General features: G+C 35.9%; 2 protein-coding genes across 3 annotated transcripts in view; both read left to right on the top strand.

Moving 5' to 3' along the window:
- LOC139984187 (uncharacterized) overlaps positions 1–11,639 on the top strand; it is a 62,538-nt gene extending 50,899 nt beyond the window's left edge. The window contains exons 19-30 of one of the 2 annotated variants that reach the window (XM_071997983.1): positions 773–849; positions 1,404–1,535; positions 2,247–2,404; positions 2,794–2,929; positions 3,462–3,593; positions 4,211–4,310; positions 6,487–6,566; positions 7,535–7,660; positions 8,900–9,034; positions 9,234–9,361; positions 9,669–9,804; positions 10,072–11,639. In XM_071997983.1, the coding sequence (XP_071854084.1) occupies positions 773–849; positions 1,404–1,535; positions 2,247–2,404; positions 2,794–2,929; positions 3,462–3,593; positions 4,211–4,310; positions 6,487–6,566; positions 7,535–7,660; positions 8,900–9,034; positions 9,234–9,361; positions 9,669–9,804; positions 10,072–10,146 (1,415 nt within the window). In that variant the 3' untranslated portion in view covers positions 10,147–11,639. Of the gene's footprint in view, positions 1–772; positions 862–1,403; positions 1,536–2,246; positions 2,405–2,793; positions 2,930–3,461; positions 3,594–4,210; positions 4,311–6,486; positions 6,567–7,534; positions 7,661–8,899; positions 9,035–9,233; positions 9,362–9,668; positions 9,805–10,071 lie in introns of both variants that reach the window. The other variant, XM_071997975.1, reaches the window with a different exon arrangement.
- Positions 1–23,426, top strand: part of LOC139984175 (uncharacterized) — a 260,085-nt gene that overhangs the window by 217,893 nt on the left and 18,766 nt on the right. The window lies entirely within an intron of this gene.

The raw sequence follows: 23,426 nt of genomic DNA, 5'->3' as shown, positions 1-23,426 counted from the left end.
GGTAGTCCCCCAACCTCCCCACAGGGCGGAGAGTACTACCCCTCCCGTTGGAAGCTTCAGAAATTCGATGTTAGGCTAGGAGTTGGGGGGTAGCCCTCCCATTTTGTCAGGAAGGACTACTACTTGACTCCAAGGCAGAGACCACTTTGGAGGGGCTTTGGTCTCATGAGAAGGAAGGGCAGTGACCCGTGAAGCCCGGTCACAGAGGGTGCATAGTGTGAAAAGATTACCAAGACATTCTAGGCGCGGTAGAATGAGTGTGCTAAGGTTGTGGGGAGACAGGTAAGCTTGTCACTCGTAAATATCCAAACCAGTAAGTTTTGGAATTTTAACTGAACTATGGACCCCTATATCAGTTGAATATGTTACTTTAAGGGGATTTAATCAACAAAGTACTTCAACTTTCATTTTAGCCAACACTTAAAGTAGGTGTAACCCATGAACCTTACTTTCAAAACTATCTTGTGCCGTTAGTCTTTGGTGGAGCAATCAGAACTAAAATGTTAATAACTGCCACCACAATATAGATGGGTAGTACCAATACTAATAATGGACAATGTCATTGTACATCTGACACTATAACATAACCAGATGTTAACTTCTGAAGATATGACATGAAAACATGTTGCAGAACAGTTGACCATTTAGTACTAAGCATATTCTTCTGGAAATAATTGTGAGCATATTATTTACAAACAGTTAAGTTGCTGTGTTTTTTGTAATAATAACATTCAATGCCTTTCGTTATCAATACTTCTTAATTTATTCCTAGGACCTCAGAGTAAAGGTCTTTCAGAACAATTTTGGAGAATAATTTGGCAACAAGATGTCAGGACATTAGTCATGCTGGTTGACAGGTCGGTAAAATGTTTAATTTTAGATTGCAACATAAGTCATTGATATGTTAGACTTTTAATCAAATTCATTTAACAAATGCCTTGATATAATATGAACTGGATACATATAAACACCTGATTGAATATGTCATTTCATGAAAATATTGTTAGATATGACAATCAATTACAGTTATTTGTTTGCAACTAACATAGGCTGGACTACACTGTATCATGAGCAACGTACTGTCAATTTAATTTTTAGCATTTTCATAATTCTTAGGTTGAAAAGCGGCTAATTAATCTGAAATTAACTTCACATCCAATCAACTTCCTTCATGTGCTCAAAATTCCAGCATAGTCTCAATCACATGCACTTTGAATTTCAGTTTCAAGTTTTCTTAATATTACTACGATTACTAGATTTATTAAGGGCGTGTGAAGAACATTATTTCCTTGTGCTGATATAGAATTAAAACAAATTAAAACATTGCAGTAGGAATTCACCTAGTATACTCCAGAGAATCTTTATATTATGTTTCATTTTGTATATCCTTTGTCTTGTCTAAGGATGAAGATGTTTATAGCTATTGGCCTAAGAAAGTGAAAACTTCTGAGGCGTTCGGTGAGTTGAACGTGTTTTTGCAGGAGACAACCAATCATCAAACATACACGAACAGAAAGCTGAAGATAATCAGTGACGTGAGTGAAATATTGATATTGTGTTGATGTACATATCCCTTATGTCTACTTTCAGTGAGTCATTGTAAAGTAGACAGATTATTCTGGTTTTTTAATAGTGTACAGGAATTACGCAGTTGCAAACACTACCTTACGCTTCTGTTAAGTTGCATTAGATTTGCTATATGTCAAAACGTACATTTTATCATTTTGTTTAATGTGTCAAGATCCATTTTCCATACAGTTTTACATGAATTACACAAAGAAACACAATGACTTGCCATTTTAGATCTAAATTTTGTTCCACAAATTCATGTTTTTCACACATGATCATGTTTTGTTTCTTTTTTGTGAGTGTTTTACACTGTGATAAACACAGCTGCAGGTAGATAAAGGATTCCACAGGTGTTTATATATCATGGCAGAGGTTACGTACTTCATATAAAAGCTCAAACGTTGTTACTAAAGAATTGAGGCCTGTTTTGGCAGTCCTATCCCTTCTTTGTGACATGCATCATTCTTGTTATCATGAAGTTTGTCCTCAAACAACAAATTAATACAGATGCATGCTACCATATAGTGGATGTGATACATGCTTTACACACAAACATGTTTCTTTGTTTACATTAGTCATTAGTTTTTGTCATATGTAGTTGGATTATCTATTTTGAAATCCAACCTTTAGCTCTGTTATGTAACACTTATCATTACAATGTGTGTTTTTTTCTCTAGATACATGATGACAAAATTCTAAATGTCCACCAGCTTCAATTTCACGGTTGGCCTCAAGGAGGAGTTCCGGAAGATTACACAAACCTGATTGACTTCATTAAACAGGTGAAGATGAAGCAAGAGCAGACAAAGATGTCACCTATGCTCATCCACTGCAGGTAACAAGTTTTCTGCTCATGTACTTGAAAGTTTAGGATTCAGACCTACATGAAAATAATATGTAAATTTTCATACCACAATTTGCATTGTCAAATTCTTTTATATGGTATAATATTAGGAACACTCCTTGTGTTTTACAATTTTCATCACTTACAGATATTAGTTAACATAACAAATATGATTAATAAATATAAAATAGCAGATACCATTTCTTGTTGCAAATGATATCTTTACATGGTTGACTATAAGCTACTTTTCCATCGTAGCAAAACAGACAATAACTACTATTTGAAACAGTGAAGTGAAGATAGATTATAAAGATGTTTATCATGAATGTTTACATCGAGCTGAATTTGCAATTAGTAATTCGGCAATGAATTTTTAACAGAGATGGGAGTGGATCGACAGGTACTTTTCTAGCCCTGTACCAACTGGTGGATGTGCTAAGATCTAACAGCACGATCAGCATCTATAATGCCATTAAAAATCTGAGAGAAGACAGAATGGACATGGTCCTTACCCGGGTTTGTGATTTAGTAATAAATTCAAATTTACTAAAGTAATAAATTTGCAGTTTTTGTGCTTGGGAAAATATGTTTTCTTAAAGTTTAGTGAGACTTGCTATTGGGTAAAATGTGCTTTACTGCTGCAATGCACTAAATGTAACTTGAAGTTTTCTGTTTTTATGAAATGATGTTAAAGTTACTTTAATTTATTCACTTTAATGTAATTTAAAATCATCATTAATTCAAAAAGGGACCTAATTAGAACATAGCATGAATTGCTGATAATCCTCCAAATTTGTAGTTTGTTCATTTTTATACATCTAAAAGTATTTATGTTTGTTTAAAGCATTTAGGGTCCAATACTTAGTTACTCCATTAATCTGTAACACGGCTCCATTGAGTATTTAATCAGCATGCAAAAGGAGAATGAAAAGTAATTGAGCATTGTAATATGGTTTCCTCATCTTAAATATACTCTGCTGATATACTTTGGTATTTTCCAACTTATTTATGTTTGGAAACTCATAAATAGTTATGATAATTTTAACAGGTGCAGTATCTATATATATACGACACCTTGCAGCAGGCTCAGCTTACACCAGAGAAAACAATAACATTAGCAGAGGAGTTTAAGGGCATGGATGATCAGACATTGAAACGTAAAGCTGTGCAGGAATTTTCTGTAAGTTGAATTGAATGTCTTTACCTGATTCCTGTGAATACGTGTATGTCAACACATATCCATTAATCTGTTTCTAGGATCCTGTTAGGTAAAGTTGTAAGTTTCAATAATATGTCAAAAGACAAATTAATCATACATAGGACAAATTATACTCCATTAGAATTGCTACAATAATTTTTTCTTAGTTCCATGATGAACAGTTCTTGTTCTATATATAGATATATATTTACATCAGACAACTTGCAGCAGGAAGTGAACAATTGAATCTTTGTTAGATAGATGGATGGACGGACGGACAAACGGATTTACTGTAACTTATATTAACACATTCACCAGTCATCAGTGGTTACGTGTGATTCAGTACAGTACACTTACAGAACAGTTACAAACATCTCACTAAAGACAAGTTCATAGCATTATTCCCAGCTCTCATTCTTCCTGTACAATCATAAGAAACATTGTAAGAAACATCTTATAGTTAAACCAATGGACACTAATAATGTCTCTGCTGAGGTTGTTAATTTGTAGAATAATCATCAAATACATTTTTAGCTTACTGACTTGTGAATGTCATGTTTCTTGATATTATCAATATTTTTTCTTACTTTCTCCCTCAGGCACTGACAAAGATCCAAAAACTTACCATGCCACAGCAGCAGCAGATGGGAGAATCCCAAGAGAATGCCTACAAAAACAGATTTCCTGGGATCATTCCTTGTATGTACAAAGCCTTCAATCAATGGCATGCGCAAAGGGGGAAGGCCAGGGGGACTTTGGTTCCTCCTCCGATTGTCTGTTGTTGGGAAAATTTAGTCAGGGAACTTTTTTTATTTTGTTGAGGGAGAATAGGACCCCTCTCTTCCTTTTAGCATCATAAACAGTATTTATTAGTAAAACCTTGCATTTATGGCTACTTCAAAAGACCTAACTTGTATGCACTATATAACGTCTCATTTATTTCCGGAGGAGAACCTCCACCCCTACAAATGAGTCCGCTTCAGTGACCTAAAAGCCACACTGTCTCTTTCATAAAATCCTTCATTCTCTGCTGGCTCCCCCGTGAAGGGTCAGTCCCCTTACCTATTAAGTACTGGAAATTTTGAGTTGATTATTATTTGTTAGCACAACCTTCCGTTTTAAGCTCCTTATACAAATCGTAATTACAGTCTAAATATGCCTCTTAATTCAGTATTTGCCTTTTAATTGTCTTAGGCACTTTATTAAGAAAACTATACAAAATGCTTCATTCCAAATTTTTCTTTATATTTACTGGTATGATGAAAATCATTGTTTTCTTACTACACTTTAAGTTCTTTCGCCAATTTCAAGTGTAATAACCTATTAAGGTGTGGAAAATGGTTTGTGTTTACTTAATTACTGCTTACTGGTCCCGTAACCCGCCAGGGTCATAGGGACGCTGCAATGGAGAACTCATCAGCCGCTTCCATTTCTGTCGGTCGTGGGCAAGAGCCTGGGTTGTAGCAAAGTTCATGCCAGTCCACTCCTTGATGTTGTCGGTCCATCTCTTCCTCCGTCTGCCCCGTCTTCTCTTCCCCTGTACCGTGCCTTGGAGGATGGTCTTCAACAGCCCGTCTGCAGTTCTTGTCAAATGCCCATACCATCTCAGTTTTTTTTTCTTGACTGTGGTCAGTAGGTCTTCGTAGTTGGCGATGTGTTGCTTGACGGTTCTGCGTACTTCCTCATTTGTGATGTGGTCGGTGTATGAGATGCCAAGGACTCTTCTGGTGCATCTCATTTCCACTGCTTGGATCTTCTTTTGCAGCTCGGCAGTAAGGGTCCATGACTCACATGCATACAGGAACATCGACAGTACAATTGCATGCAAGAGCTTCAACTTGGACCTGAGGGAGATGTTCCTGTCGTTCCAGATTGGTTTGAGCTTTGCCAATGCTGCGGCTGTCTTTGCAGCTCTTGCCAGGACCTCTGCCATTGAGCCCTCCTCACTGATGATGGCTCCAAGATACTTGAACTGATTTACTGTCTCCAGTTGTTGTCCACTGGCCACGATATTCCTTGTGGAGTTGTGCTGTTTGTCATCAGCTTGGTCTTCCCGGCACTGATCTCCATGCCATACTTTCTTGATGTGTCATCCAGGCAGCTCACAAGGTTGGCAAGTTCGTCCTCGTTACCAGCAAGCCCGTCAATGAGATTTGTGATGTTTCTTCCTCCAATACTGACTGTGCCATTATGATTTTCAAGGGCATCTGTCATGATATGTTCTAAGAAGATGTTGAACAGTGTGGGTGACAGTAGGCAGCCCTGGCGGACTCCGACCGACATATGGAACCAGTCTCCAACTACGCCTTGTAGAAGTACTGCACTGCTGGCTTTGGTGTATAGCTGCTTGATAGTTTGGATCAGCTTCTGGCCCATACTGTATTTCTTCATTGTGGCCCATAACGACTCATGCCATGCCCTGTCCAATGCTGTTTTGAAGTCGATAAAGACATGATAGATGTCTTGTTGATGCTGTCTATATTTTTCACACAGGACTGGTAGGTTGAAAATCTGCTATGTGGTGCTCCTTCGACTACGGAAACAAGCTTGCTCTTCGGCGATGATTACTTCAGCTTGGGGTTTCAGCCTATGTAATAGGACTTTTAGCATCACTTTGCTAGCATGGCATATGAGGCTGATGGTTCTGTGTTTACTGTAGCACAATAATTTGGACATAGCTGTTATATTGTTGTTATCAAATGTTTAAATAGATAAAAAATCAATGAATACGGGATTAAATTTGCTTCAAACTTTGTCTACAATGACAATGGAAAATGTATTTGTTTATTCAGACTGATTTGCCATCATAAAAGTATCCAGCAAATTCAGAATTTGCTCAAATTTTGTCTTAGATGATTTATTGAATTCTTTACAGTTGACTCCTACAGACCAGTCTTAAAGTCAAATGGTGTTTCTCTTGGCAGCAATGATTATATTAATGCTACCAAGTTAGAGGTTGGTATATCTATACATGAAGATTTATTCACAAGCTTTGCCTAAACTAATGGTATTCTAAAATCTTGTAAATGTTGATGGTATTCTAGGTTAAGATCCCGCATGTAAGCAGAAAGCATTGCATTTGAGCCTACACATTGGCCTGCACAGTAAACCATTTTCCTGGACTCTATATTATAATTAAGGCAAGCAGCTCAAGGCTCACGTGATGTTTGTACTATGCGTCCTTTGTCTGAATATAGTACCAAATACGATAGTAGAGTAGAGATCGGTTACTTCATGTCGATGTATAATGATGGGGTTTTAAGATGTATATTTAACCATTTACCCTAGTAGTAGATAAGGTTTCACTTCCATGGAAGAGAAAATATTCTGCAAGTTTAATTGAAAACCGAATCTCAATATCTTGTATATCATTTAAGCTAGATGATTTAGCAGGATTTGATTGTAGTTTTGAATACAGGTGCTTTGACAGGTATTCTGAATTTCAAGATATTCAGATATCCTTAATTTAATCATGTGAAATACTTTTAAACTGGATGATGAAATCAGCTGTCCTAAAAGTTTATATCAATTAACCCATTGTTCTGTTTATCAGTGTAAAGAATACAACCAAAACTGTTATATGATAACTCATGACCCTTTGGGTACATTCAACAATGTATTAGTCCCTGACGAATTGTTGATGCTCCATATAATTGTGATATGATGCCTTCAAAGTCTCATAGTCTACTATTGAGTTTTGTGTTTGTGTTACATCAGAGGAACTGACTACAAATTATATGTGGTAGACTGAGTAGTCCAGCCATTTAAATTAGGTGCCTCAACTTAAACTAGTCAACATGTGTTTGTTTAAAAACATCTTTAGGTGTTTTTTTTTCTATTTGAAAATGCTTGTTTCAAATCTTTTGCTTCTTGTGTGCCTTAGTTTCTTGTACAAAATATAATGATTTCTATCTTTAATAAAGAATGATGGGTCTATAATTTTGACGCAACATCCTCTGGCTTCAATCTTGGAAGATTTTTGGAGACTTGTCTATGATAACAAATGCAGTACCATTATCATGCTGAAAGATATGAGCACAGCTAACAAGGTTTGTAAAACCAGATGAAATACTTTGCCAAGAAATTTAATGCAAGCAAGTTAGCTTTGTTAAAATATGTCACTTTATCTGTCTGCATCATTAAACATATCAATTCCCAAGCGCTCTTGCTTATGCAGCGGCGGAAAGTCACAACAGTTACTACCCACACCCCCCGTTGACTTACTGTTAGGCCATGTTTTTCTTCACCGATAACAGTTCTTTCCTCATTTCATTACACTTTGTCTAAAACAGCTTTAAAAAGGTGGAATTAATCTCTTCATATCTCAGTTGTTTTCTAGTTTCTATTTAGCATGGCACAATTGGACTTTGGGGTTAAAAATGTAGAGCTACGTAACTTTTGAAAACCAAGTCACACGTAAAACACACATGGCAACATGTAGCGTCGTCTGGCTTTTGAAACTCCCATTTTTGAAAGTTCAATTGTGTCTCTAAAACACTGGCCCTCCTCTTTGTCTAAATTGAATATGCATTACAAATGAGTGACAGATTCTGTGCATATAAAAATTATTGTGATTGGTTTAAGTTTTCAATCGGACCTAGAGGTAATAAATGAGAGTCTTCGTAAGAAAATATCGACCTTCTTGCCCAACCTCGAGAGACGCTATTGTAGACGCCCGCGTGGTAGCGCCTAGTATAGGGGACTGTAACTACGCACTGTTTAATCGTTTGTGTGTAATTGTTTTGAATTTTATTGCTGTACCGTTTAGAATTCAAAATCAGTTTAAAAGCACATTAATTGGTAGTTTCACCCACCCAAATCCCCATATACATTGAGAATGCAATAGTTTGCGTCACAGCAATATAAAAAAAAAACACAAAAGAAAGGATCAGTCCAATCTTCCTGACCGCGTTGATCCACAGCACTCACGTTTGGGAGCGATGAGTCACACTTTATCCTTCAAAGAGCTTATATTGCAGTACTTTTTAGTGTCGTTTTGGGGGATGAAGGAATTGATATATCATCTGAAAATGCTTAAAAAATTAATTTTGTATTTACTATGGCATCTCAACAATATTTGTGTTTTAATTCTTTTTTTCTTTTTTGATGTGCAGATCTAGAAGTTTCATCTGAGGATTTGTTTTGCAATAAAATTAAATATAGTAATGCATCTTGTTGACCATAAAACACTTTATTTATTTCAATAGTTCTTATTATAAATAGCATCGAACTCATAAGATGGTTAGGTATTTTTATTGTATTTTTATCTTCATTGTGTTATTCTACAGACAGCTGCAAAGTATTGGCCAGATGCTGGGTTGATCACTTATGGATCCATCACAGTGAAGTGTGTTAACACTGAAAGTCAAGATCTGTTGAAAACACAGACATTTGAAGTCATTCACCAAGACTATGAGCATGAGGTACATCTGTGAAATCAATGAAATAAGACTAATTTATGAACATCCTTGATCATCTTTGTTCAAATCCGGTTTACTTTTAGTATTCTTAAATGGTTCTCATTGCTTTCTACTTAAATAGTTTACCTAACTGATTTCATATTGCATTGAAAATATCTTAGGAACATCTTCTAAATTGTATATTATTTACTTGTTTTCTCAGGATCCAGTTACTGTGAATCACTTGACTTTTGAAGCATTTCTTGGTGATGATGAAGCTCTCCCTAAGATGGTAGATTTCATACAGTCAACTAGAAACATAACATCTGGTCCTACAGTTATCCACTGTTTGTATGTATCTTTACTTATTTGTATATTAAGTAGCTGGAAGAAATAAAAGCTAATATTTTTGGATAAATCATAGCAAATTTAATTGTTGAACATGTTGAAAGTTGAAAAAACTTTACAGTACTGCTTTGCACAAGATGCTAGTAAATGAAATGTTTAGTGGTGTTTTAATAAACTGGTTTGGACAATGAATGTTTAGAATGCATACACAATTATTTAGCAGTAATTCAGAATTTAAAGTATTACTAACCACTGCAAAATGCGTAGACAGTCAGGAGAACAAATTGGTCTTTTGTAAATCTCATTTCAGAAATGGAGTTGGTGTCAGTGCTGTGTATGTTACAGCTAAAACTCAAATTCAATGTCTGGAGAAAGAAGGCGCTTGTGATGTATACCTGGCTGTGCAGAAATTGAGAAGGAAAAATGTAAACTTCATGCTATCACAGGTTAGTATTTTAATGTGTAGCTTGCTATCATAGAGTTATGTTTAGCATACATGTTAAACTACTTAAGAAACATGACATTGAAGCCTACATATATTGTTGGAAACCTAGAGAACATTTATGTTTTTTATTCTTACTGATTATTCTTCTCGTTATGATTGATACGTTTGAAGATTGAGTTTAAACACGATAAATTCAGTCAGTTTAGGACCTACAACAAACAAGGAGTGTTAATTTTTTTTTCTAAATTTTTCCTTTTTTTTATTTCAGGATAATTACACTCTGTGTCTGAAGTTACTGCGGTGTTACTTGAACAACCAAGATGACTATTCTGTGATCTATTGAATAGATTTACCTTTGTTTTTATTAATTTCAAACTGTCACATTTTCTCTTTTATCTTTGGATGTAAACAAAAGTCAAGATTTTTTTTTTTGTAGTGTCTCTTTATATGATTATTTTACATGTAAGAAAAGAATAATTTTATTTACTACTTTTTATATTTACTACTGAATTATTTAGGGGTAAATTGGCATGCCACTTTAAGCAACAGTGGATAGAGCCTTCAGAGACAAGTCCTGCCATGAAACTCAATATAAGTACTTCACAATACAGGACTCAAAGCAAATTTGTCACACTGTGCTGGTTCTTCTGATGGAGTTCACAACTATACCAGTTCACACTAGGCTGCATTTTTTGCACTTGGGTAGATGATGTAAATTTCTGTATATATCTCCACAATGTTGCCGTAGAATTTAGTCAAAGTAGTTTTCTCTGTAATATATGACTAGGTAATACACTTTATCCCTCATTTTAATATTTCAATTGCTTATTTACTTCACCATAATGATTCTTACTGTAAGACGAAATTTTGTCATGTTTGTTCTTGTGCTTGTATGTGAATTCCATTAACCTAATTAGAATATCTGAACAAATGTAGAATTAAAATACCTTCGTAAAATGTCGGGTTTGGCTCAGAGATACAAAGCTGGTACAAAGTATAGAACATATTACATATTAAATTCGCAGGTGATGGCTTGTCCATTGCTACTCTGCACAGCCAAAAGTAGCTGATATTTTAGGAATTCTATTATTTAATGAAACTGATTAAAGGTACAAACAAGTTTGAGAAAACATTTCGGAAAGGTTTCCTATATTGCATAATTGTAACTAAATTTAAAGCGTATAAGATATTAAAGTCAATCTAATTTTTAGAGTTTAAGAGCGTCACTTATATTAACATCAAAAATATATTTTCATTTGTGCATTTCTATATTAACCTATCTGCTTTTTAATGTTAAGATTACTTTGGTATTTTCAACAAATTATTTTCCATTATTTCCAATATGATGTTATGATGTGGTAAAACTTGCACACACAGCAAACAAAAATTATGGATACCCAAAGAAGAAGCTAAAAGTTGTAAATGAGAATTTGCTCAATCCCCTTAAACATCTCAGTTAGAATTGTTCTAAAGAAAAATGAAACCTTCAAAAATATTAGTACTTTAAAGTATCAAATGAAATCAGTCATTCAGAAATGGAGGTATTACTGATGGTTTTGCTATAAAGGTTACTTGTTGTGTTGTATCCTCCAAAGTTTGAGATGACTTTACATGAGAGAAACACCAGCCGCGATGTGCAGCAGTTCGACGTGAACACACGTGAAGCCTTCAAAGTGATGTGACAGTTTACTATTCCTACATTCTGTCAGGGAAAAAGATTTGTTTTAATATATTAATTAATTTCTTCTTATTCTTTGTCGCCGTAATTTGCTTAATTCATTATTTTCTTTACATTGACAGACATTTATATAACGCTGGGTAGTTTTACGCAGGAAACAATAAACTCTGTGGTAATAAATTCCAGTTTTGTTTTATGTACTATTGCTATCTTTCGTTTCAAATGAACAATCAATTTCAAACTTTTATTCGGATTACTTACAAATTATATAAACGATTACATTTACGACACAAAAAAGGACACTTATTCTCGAAAACAGTATAAAGCAACAAACAGAATTAATGGAAAAGAAATTCGTATATCCCATAATAAATAAATGTCTTCTTTGGTTTTGAGAAAGTAATTGATACATTAAATTATTGGACATGTCATTTAAGAGTATACTATACGGCATTCCCTATTAGTTAAAGTATGTAATACTCTACATAATACTTAAACTGTGGTAAAATGCAATAGCATCTGGCTGCGTAGCCTTTAATTTGCAACTGAAGACATCATACTTTGCATGTATAAGTTAAAAGTTGATCGGATGTTTATCTTCGTCGATATAACCAAACTTTATGTGATGATAAGGTGATAAAAAGTTACTCTTAGGGCAAAGGTTATAAGACTCTAACCAGAATTTTTATCATATGACTACATAAGTCCTGAGCACTTTCATCCCATCCTCTAGCGCACACCCACCTAGTTTGAAGTAAATTGATGTTACTGTTTAGAAATTTGCAACACACTTTTGTCCACACACAAGCATGCACACAGTCTTGTGTCTTATTGCATTTACTACAACTGAAGTCTAGTACGAACTTTAGCCAAATTTATACCAACGACATTGCTACATTGGACATGTCATTTAAGAGTATACTATACGGCATTCCCTATTAGTTAAAGTATGTAATACTCTACCTGTAAATAATACTTAAACTGTGGTAAAATGCAATAGCATTACGACATTACGTACACAACAAAGTTAACTCGGCGATGAATTATACGTGATGCATACGCACAGAAACGTGTGTTGTGGCAATGTCTCCGTGCCAAACTTTTTTTGTTTGACGTCATCATTTACTACAACTCGTAGTCTTAGCAAAAATCTCTGCAAACTGCAGTTATTTTCTTTACATTTAGATCTAATTATGACAAATAATTATCATCTGGAGTATAATATATACGTCAAAATCAATGATATGTTATTAAACTTCATATTTTGATACTGCTCTTAGGATTCTGTAAATTCGACATGGTGAGATATGTACAGATAAATGAAACGACGTGCAATTCTGTCCCCCTCCAGAGCTGAGACCCACAGCTATAAGCTCGAGAATACTCTCTCGTAAAGCAGGACAAAGACAGCAATTTATGGTATTCAATATATATTAAACAGTGAAAATGATGCCAAGTTTCAGAAGCAAAATTACAAAATAATAAGGCACAAATATATGCAATGAATGATTCGCTCACCCCACTTGTATGTTCCCCTCATACAAATGTGATTTTCTTATAATTAAAATAATTATATTTATTGCCATGAAACATGTATCAGAGTGTGCTTGCAATACCTCAAAAATGTGTTTGCAAATAACGTAATCTAAAAATTTCAATTTGCTATATGTAAACATGCATCATTTTCGAACTCGTTTTGGTGCCTTTATAAATCTGTGAAAAAATATATGCAGAACAACAATCACACTGGGATACTACTGTCAATGACTGTTAAACGGGTAAGTTGCAGCACGATGGTAAATTCCTGACAGATGAAAATGAAACGCTCTACCATATGTACATCTAAGCCCGTCAACCCTCTGGGTGGCAAAACTATTAGGTTTAGAATAGCAATTTATGTAAAGGAAGGAAATTAACTAAGTACATATGTATTATCAATTCATATTAAGGCACTAGTAAGTATATTTCTAACTATGGGAATTGGATCACAACTATTCAATTTGGTTTTGCAAACAATTCCCCTCCTAAGAGAATTTCATATGATAGGGTACTTATTGCAGAGTTTAATAAGTTCAAAATAATGGTGGCGTCTGAAAACAATCTAAGAGTGTCCAATTTTTAAACAGATGCATTGGGAACATATAAAGTAATCATGTAAAATGATAAATGAAAAAAAAAAATTAAAATATAAAGTGAGTTTAGTGAGTTTGAATCCCTTTTAAAGAATTAATCATCCATTAAAGGTTAAATTAAACCTTTTAATTACTAACATAGCAGTAATGAATAAAACATACCTTCATTTGCTTCTTAAAATTTCCCATTCATAGAAGTGTGTGAAATTCTGAGTAAGATGGTCTTTGAATGGTCAAAATAGCAGCTGTAATTTTCAAAGTTTTCAAGTAATATCCACTTTTATTTTAAGCTAACAAAATGTGATAGCCAAAATGTCCAAACTCCTCTCTTTAAGATATTAGGTGGGGGAGGGGGTTTATGATATTTCAACTGAAGTAATAGCTACGGTACCTGTCTACAATCCTCTGAATCTTTGAAATCTATGAATGCTCACACATTTGCCAGAGAAACATTCAGAGAACTAATTGTGGGCTTACCATGCACCTTATATACTAGCCCTTCACAAAAAAAATTAAAATGTTGTTAACGGAAGGGCAAAATGAAGATTAAAAACAAAATAAAACTAAAAAGTCTGTCAATTGCAACTGTGATGAAGTCCCAAACTGGTGAGCTTGTTGAATCACAAATGAGAAAAAAATTGAGTTGGCCTCCTGTCTGGGCCTAGGCTCAACAGGTTCGGAAAGGTTTGGTACACTTCAGGGGATTCTCCTTAACAAATTGGGCAACGTTGGTGCCCACAGCCTTCCTGAAACAACAAAGTTATTTCAAACATTATTACCCAGTTTAAAATGTGTGGTTACGGACAAAATGGACGGATGTTTTTAGTTTATAATTCTGTGGTTCACTTTATTTGACAAAAAATAACGTCTTAACATCACCTTCAATTTTGTCTAATGAAGAAGGCTAAATAAACTTAACACCAAACACAACGAATGGTCCTTACATTTTGTGTTGCACTTACGTCACCATACACTGTGTATGTATTTGTAACTCTCTTAAGATATTCCCTATTAGGGGTTAGAAGTTCCATTAATCTGTTGGCAAAAGTTTCTCTCTCTGCTGCATATGACCATTAACATCCCTGTTGTAAGCAATCATTCAGATTTTACAACACAGATGATAGTTTAATTGCATTTTCTGTCCATATTAATTTTGTATTCCCTTGTGAATTAAAAAGTGAAAGGGGTTACATATCTGTTGTATTATTAACTGGTAAACGGCAACGTTGTTTAATAAGGCCCTGACTGGTTTTCTACATTATTACTCATTGCTCTCTGTACTGTGAATGAAGAAGTTAATCAACTTCAGAGATAGTACCCCATCTTAAAGTAGTGTTTGCTTTGGATGGTGTTTTATTTGCTATATCCATATATTGTGTAGTAGGCATTTGTAACTCTTCTAGGATATTCCCTTTCAAGGGGTTAGAAGGTCATGCAATCTTTTGGCGTAAGTTTCTTTCTCTGCTGCGTAAGTCCATTATCATACCTGATTCGTAATCAATCATTCGGATTTTCCAACACAGTTCAAAGTTTAGTTCTATTTTCTGTCCATATTTGCATTCCCCTGTGCATTAAATAGTTACAGTGATTATCTTGTAGTAACTGGTGAAAGGCAATGTTGTTTATGATTGGTATTCCTTTAATCCTCTGACTGGTTTTCTACAGTATTGCTCATTGCTGTCTGTACTGTGAATGATAAGCAGTATAGTCTTGTTCTCCCGTACATTGGAAGTTAAATTGATATACTTTTATGCATATCTATTATCTGCTATTGATATATATATATATATATATATATATATATATATATATATATATATATATATATATATATATATATATATATCAATATATATCTTCCGTTAGCCCTCTACTAATTGACCCTTTCAGCTATCGGCACGTCATTGGAAAAGGAAGTCAGACACATCGTGCAGTTCGTGGGAGGATCATATCAACTTTAATTTGATGCTGAAATATGAGGCACATAAAAACAAAGAAAATGTTTAGTCGAAACAATAAGAAATATCAACATATACATCATTGTGATATATGGTTTTAGCATTCTTTTGAATATATCATGTATACAGTGTTTTCATACTTTGTTCTCTGGTTAATTTCGCCTACTCACTTACCTCAATTAAAATCAATGATAGGCCTGCTTTCACAAAAGAAAGTTCAGTAAGAGGAGTGAAAACGAGTTTTAATCTTTGTGAATGACAATATGTCAATGGTTTTCAATTTAATTCCCATGGGCAAACTTTACTTATATCTAGGTATACTAATTCTCATGGTACAGAGAAAATATGGTGTAAATGTTCACTTTTACCGAAATCCCAGATCTGGCTTTATATTTGATTTAATCTGGCCATGTCAAGCCTTTTTATTGCCTTACAAAGTCAGATATAACTTGATATAAAATTATTCCAGAGTTGCAACTTGACGTTTCGTGTGGAAAAAGGTCAATATTCTTTCTCTCGGTGGTTTAATCATTATGAAATTTAATTATAATGGATTTCACCTATCTTGACAAAGTAGGTGGATATAAAGAAATAAGTAAAAAAACTAAGATATAAACTCATGCAAGTATAATCAGCAGTAGCCTACCGATGCACGAAACACCTTCAAAAAATAAGGAAGGTTAATTGTGTATACTGCCCTCACTAAAGTTAGTCAACCATGCTATTTGCAATAACACCGTGAAAAGTGTGACGATAACGTACCAAAATCAATTGTTCAATTGACTTACACACAAAATTTGATCCTTTCAAAGGCAGCCAGAGCGTAGACAGAATAGTTTTTAACTGGTTTGGTATACCAACCATGTGATAGCAGATAGCTTTGGCTATCACAGCGCATTGATGTTTGGCCAGTATGACAGTGGTTTTTAGTTGGTCCACAGGTTTGACAAAATTTGCTGAATATTTGCTTTAAAAAAATACCACTGCAATACTGACCCTTTGTATTGTCACAAAATGAAAATAAAATGGTCGGCAATTCTTATGAATCCGATTTCGTCATCATTTGTTTGTCACCCGGACACTTTTTGCCAGAAATATTTCATTTATGTAAAAGCTAACCGAATATGTTTTTTTTTTCTCATATTTTCAGCAGAATTTTCAGTAGTATAATTTGAAAGTTAATGGACTTCATTGTATCGGGTTTGTACAGTAATAATAACAAATCCAGTCAAAAATTTGGTTAAGAGTTCAGTTACAGTACTTTTCTTTGCAAACTTAAGACATTGATGTCAAAATTAAGTCTAAAACATTGATGGTTTGCTACACTGATGTCTCAAAAGGTATGTCAACCATCGGTACTGTGCCAGGTATGGCAACTTTCAAATCAACCACCGATATTTATCACATGCATACTTAGAACGAGATTATAGCCTATTGAATTCTGTGTACAAGAATCGAACGGAATCATTTGTTATAATCCTTAGTTTGTTAGCCAACTTACAACAACGTGAACTCTTTGAGGGAACGTGCCTTGGAAAGGGAAATAGGATACTCAATATTGCGTTAATTAAACTACGGGCTAAATGGTCAGTTTATGATCAGTTTTTGAAATGGTACGCAACCAGCAGCGTATTAAACGGCATGATAAAGCAAACTTAAATTTCTGTCTAACTTTGACAGTTACTGAAGATAAGTGAAAGAACATCATGCACGTAGGCAGATCTAAACACTCGAAGCTCAATATATACTTAGTTGTATAAGTATTTGCTTGTTTTCGACAGTTTATTTCCGTATGGGGAATTATATAAGTCAAGGGAGGTGCAGGCTACGACATGATAAGGCCAAGTGTCATTATGGTCAGACGACTCCATAGAGCGAGAGAGATCTAGGGTTTCATCCAGAAATCCCAATTTATCTTCAAGTTGTCAAAACATTAGTTCATATCTCACAGCGATTTATGATCGACATGACAACGTCAATGAATCAAGGAGACCTTCAGCAGTAGCAACATTTGGGGAGCGTCTGATTCATTAAAAGGTTGGGTAACCTTATCTGAAGAACTAAATAGTGGTATATAGTCATCCTGCCTGTGTTACGTAGACGTGTATAGGCTGTGGTTATTATTTATCTACATGTATATTATAAAGAACGATAAACTTGTTTAACTGTACTAACTTTACCTATAACAGAACTGATTTCTTATGAGTGGAAACCAATGCAAAGGATAGATCGCAAGACAAAAACAGATGAACAGATTATATTTATTTGGTTATTATTTATCTACATGCATATTATAAAGAACGACAAACTTGTTTAACTGTACTAACTTTACCTATAACAGAACTGATTTCTTATGAGTGGAAACCAATGCAAAGGATAGATCGCAAGACAAAAACAGATGAACAGATTATATTTATTTGGTTATTATTTATCTACATGCATATTATAAAGAACGACAAACTTGTTTAACTGTACTAACTTTACCTATAACAGAACTGATTTCTTATGAGTGGAAACCAATGCAAAGGATAGATCGCAAGACAAAAACAGATGAACAGATTATATTACTGTCGATGTTTGGAGTCAGTGTCAGGAGTACATATTTACCTCCTGGAGAAAGTGCGCAATAATAAAGCGGCGTTAAGCAGTGGCGTACGTAACGCCATGATCGAGAAAGGGCGGTTTCGAGTCCCCGTGCCCCGACCATCAATGATGCCCGAGTCTAAGACTAAATACTTGTACCCATTCTGCTGATGTTGTAATGTCATCATGTTATGTTGTCTAATTTATCTTCGGACTTCTTGTTTGATGTAGGGGGAAACGGCTTACAAGATGAATTAAACTATCCTCACTCAAAGTGGCTCTAATAATAAGAAAGAAACCCATCTGCTCCTTTTCACATACATACTCTACTCCCCCTCCACACACCCCCTCCCAACCCCCCTCCTCCGCCCAAGTTTGTCGTTTCGCCGCTGGTCCTATAGGTTTAAGGCAGGAAAGTGGCCGGATATGGAGAGTGTTCAGTTTAGTGTACCTCAAGTTAAAAATGTTTCGCTTTGATTCTCACCGTTTTATAGCCTAGAACAAATTTTATCATAGTTTTAACCGAATGTACAGAGCAAAATTGGCAGTGTTTTTTTAAGCAATCCTCGTAAAATACGATTTATCAATGAACTATTTAATGACGCCACTTGCGAACATAAATTCGTAGGGCAAATTTTTATTTCATGTTAGTTATTAAATCCAGCATTGATTATTGCTACATTCTGTCACGTTCTGTAACCGTGTCAAAAGTCACCGGGTATTTATTACCTGAAATGTTATAATAGAAACCTCGCATAAAAGTTGATCGGAATGTTTAGACAGAATGCAAAAACAGGTTTTTACCACCAACAAACTGAACTCGGGTACCATTGGACGCCGACGATCGCACGAATATGCTGATAACTTCTGCTTACACGGTTGGCCAAAACGCTTTCAGTATTATCGGAGGGTGGGGGAGTTTTTGTTTTCACATTGGAAACTGATTCGTTCAGCAAATTGCACCATGAAAGAAAACAAAAACAGAACACAAAACAACTAAAAAGTCCACCACTGTGAGCGTCTTTGAACCGTGCTCACACCTGTTTTAACTATCTGTGGATATTCTGTATGTGTCTTGTCCTTTTCATTTTCATTTTCGTGTCTCCTCCCCCTTCCCTCTTAGCTAGCCGGGTAGTTGATCGTATCCGCTGGCGCAGGGTTCTTGTCACCCATCGTTAACTCACCGTCCTCCCAATATTCTTCCAACGCCGAAAGCCTATGGCCACTTGGCGGTATTTTTACAGTTTGTCTCGTCGTGGGTATAGGGGAGGGGTGGTGCCTGGGATTCCTAAGCAGGTGACTTTGATGGGAAGTGATCATTTCTTGCTTGACAAGTGAATAACATCCAAGCATGCACTGTCCTTATGATCTCTCTTGATTCGTGACAATTTGATCGCTTATCACTGCATGTGCACAAAGTGTTTGAAAAGTTTCGGTTTTCATTCAACCTTCTTTTGCTTATATAGCTAAAATTGTTAGATTTTAACCTGTTTCTTTATTCCGACTCTGAAATTGTTTGAAATCATAGCGGTATATATATACGTGGCGACTGTAGGTTATTGTTTTCTGTTATCGTAGCGGTAAAAGTGGTACTTCTTAGTGTAGCCTATATGTCTGCAGTATGTACAGTTTTGCATTCTCTGTAATGAATATTTCACTTATAATTTGTGAGATGATTTTGATATATGAATGTTACAAACGTGATCATTGTGTTGAAGGATCAAATTGCTTGAGATTACCCCATGCGATGTTATGATAAGTAAACGTTTCACTGTGTGAAGGTTCGTAATGCTTGGAGTCGAAATGATTCCTGACGTGTATCATATTGCTCGACATTAACTTCGTAGAAACATGCTCTTAAAAATTCACGACTGATTATTGGGTTCTTAACTGTCAATCAAGTGAGGAGCTTTTCAAATTAGCGCTTTGTAGTGTATGTTCTATTTTAACATAATTTCATTCCTTGTCATTGTTATCAGCACTGCGGAATTATGCATCGGCCTACTTTGTCGCAAACAGTTTTTAAAGAAACGAACATTTCCACTCAGCGACGGCCTAATGTGCATAACTTGCAATTATAGGTAAATATATAGCTATAGCTGCTAGAATCAGGGTTATAGAATTCAAATATGGTACTAATATCAGGTTTGTACACAGAGAGGGCACCTACCCCCACCCCCCCCCCCCCCTCTCGGGACCCCTCTCTCAGGACGGTGTTCAATAAAACGGTAATATCTCCAGTAACCTAATCACGGTCCTGAATCATATCGGTGAAGCATGGGAAAACATTCATATAATCAGGATAAAGGTCAAATTCAGTTTGTTTTCTTCGTTAGTGTTTAACGTCCCTGGCAACATTTGTGAGCTATCGGGAACATTCTACATTCCGGGGTTTCGCATCACATGTCTGATGTTAAGAACGTTTCCGACTATTATATCACTGTAAGAATTTGAATGCAACACTATAAACACACTGTCGTAAGAATCACAGTTCCAACTAGGTATCTGAGAAAAATACGATGCCATTGCTAAGATGACAATATTGTAGTGTGCGCTAGACACATGATCGCGAGGATCAAATGCCGAAACATGAACATGGGGGTTCGTTATGACTGCTATCATCGGAATACGATACTCTAGACACCTTGTGTGAATCACATGTAACATGCACATGTAGAACTTTAAACATACCGCCATTTAGACTAAGGCTTTTGGAGAGTTTCGGACGGAAGGTGAGTCGTATAGGCGGGCAAAATCAAGCCTGCAATAAAAAGGCAGTGCGCCACCAGCCACTTAGCACAGGGAGGGGGAGGGGTGGAGAAGAAAAGGACAGAGACAGAGTCTCCACAGTTTGATAAACTTAGGATTAGGCTCGATGTCCAAAACGTTCGCGGTGGTCTGTTTAGTTGTGTTGGGGTTTTGTTAATGTAGTGCGCTTAGGCGCTAAAATATTGGCAATACTGGCCAAGTGAAGCACCTACATGACTGGACGTTGGAACTTAAAGTTTCACATAGTCTCTGTACATTTGCAGTGTCAGAAGCTATCTTATTCTGAGCATGAAATGTCGCTCAAGAGAACCCTAACTTTGTAGGTACATATATGACTACACTCCCTGGTGTGTTGTCCGTTCAAAAACTAACAGCATGAACAACCACCAAATTCTTCTTAATACTGCAAGCATCCACGAACGCGCACTACAATACTGGGTATTTGCAGGCAAATACAGTTCTGGATGTTTTTTATTATTTTCTTTCTTCTTCCATTGCTATGTTTCTATTCAATGTGCAGTTTTCAAATAGGCCTTCATTTTTCGGGTTTTGTGGTTAATTTTTTTTTTTTTTTGCTTTCATCCGTTTCCATTCTTGTTTTCCATTTCCCCCATTTTCTTACGAATTAAAAAAAAAAAGCATGTGGTGGGTTCGATTCACAAGTCCAAGCAGGGATTTGATACTATGCGGTATCACAGATAAGATCACAGGATCGTAGCAAGCACTAAACACACTATTAATCAGCCTAGAATGACTTGCCAAGTTTCTTCACATCAGGAAGACGTGCTCGCATTTATTACGTATGACATAACAAAAGTCCAGTTGATGCATGGTTCTAGGCATGATACAAGCATGGGTTAAAAGAAACACATTTTTTTTCCTCTCACATATATTACATAGAATGTTTCAGTTTATACTCCACCTCCTTTGCTCTTGGGGTAGGTCAAGGGTGAGTCTGTATACACAGTGCAAAGTGTCGGTTTAATACTGTTATTAAAATGTTTATCGATGTACGTTCTCACGCATGTACGTGTCTGATAATAATAACATATTCACACATGACCCTGTTCCCGCTGATATCAAGATCACATATACGAGGTAATGGGTAGGGAAAGTAGTGTGTGGGGTTTTGTACTTCAGGGTTGGGTGACGTAGAGTGGGTGTTAAGGGGTTAGACAGTTTCATAAGAAACTGCTTCTTCACCTGCCCCTCCCCAACAACGACTACCGCACTGGAATTTGTTTTCATATGTTTTCCTTGATAATCGTCAAACCAATTCCCTATATGGAATATATATGGAACTTATAAACTTCTATCATATAGTCTCGATCTACAACCCCCCCCCCCCCCCGCAGCTCCTCACCTCGGTCTTCCCACAACCTTCTTTGGTGACGCCACCCTTAAGATGATTTAAGTACGTTAACCTTTGTCATATGATCAGGTGCTGTTGGCGGCGTGCACATGATCTCAAAGGTCGGGTGCAAATTTGCGAAACATTGGAACATAAGAAGAACTTTAATCCTAATTCGTTGTCACGGTTAGTTCATGCACCACCAATATTGGTAATTTTCCGATTTTCGGCGTTTTGACAAGTTGGTAGCAATTCCTATTTTCGATATCTTTTCAAGTTTAATTAATCGTAAGATCTAGCAGTCTATTGATATTGTGGTAATAAGGAGGGGATTAGATAACGACAATACCTTACATTTTTATCGTAAAATCGACGACTTGATGAATGGACCGTTTTCTTCTTTGGGAATTTAGAGAAATTTATCGTGATATACAGACTTGCAGTCGGACAAAGGAAATGCTCTTCACTGCTTCACGCACTATGCAGTCTGATTGGCTAATGTAGGCTATAGGATAAAATACTTCTAAGTCTTGAAACTAGAACCTTCCTCGGAAATCGCAACAAATTGATAAACAACTTCAACGATTGACACGTCAGAACCGACACATCTGAACTTTGTCATACCTACTCTAAAGAAACTAAAGACAGTATAGTTAGAATATGTAGTGTCATGGGCGGTGATCTGGGGGAGGGGGAGGGGCGGGGACATGTCCCCCAGGTGGGGGAATAAAGAATCTAATATCCCCCAATATTTGGTGGCATAATTATTTTCTTGTAGCTATAAATAGAAAATAATGCGTGAGAGTATTTATCCAAATCATATTTGGCGGTGGCTAAAACTTCATCCAACAAATGCTGCATGCGTCTTCGTGGTCGTTTCTGTGACCTGTGACAGTATAGCAATTTGTCACTCATGCTATTATCATAATGTCTGTACATCTCTTGTGCATGAGTGTAAGTACGTAAAATCATACATATAATCCACATCGATGTGGGTTCACTGGGTTTCTATTTGACCTGTGTCCTACAAGATTTCTAACCGCAGGCGCGTAGCCAAAGGGGGGACGAAGGGGCGACCGCCCGCCCCCCCCCTTGAGCATATATATATATATTTTAATGATATTGCTGTTAATTTCAAAATAGGAAATGCTT

This window comes from Apostichopus japonicus, chromosome 2 (genome assembly GCF_037975245.1).
Source record: "Apostichopus japonicus isolate 1M-3 chromosome 2, ASM3797524v1, whole genome shotgun sequence".
NCBI lineage: Eukaryota > Metazoa > Echinodermata > Holothuroidea > Aspidochirotida > Stichopodidae > Apostichopus > Apostichopus japonicus.
This window is presented reverse-complemented; position numbering and strand designations above follow the sequence as displayed.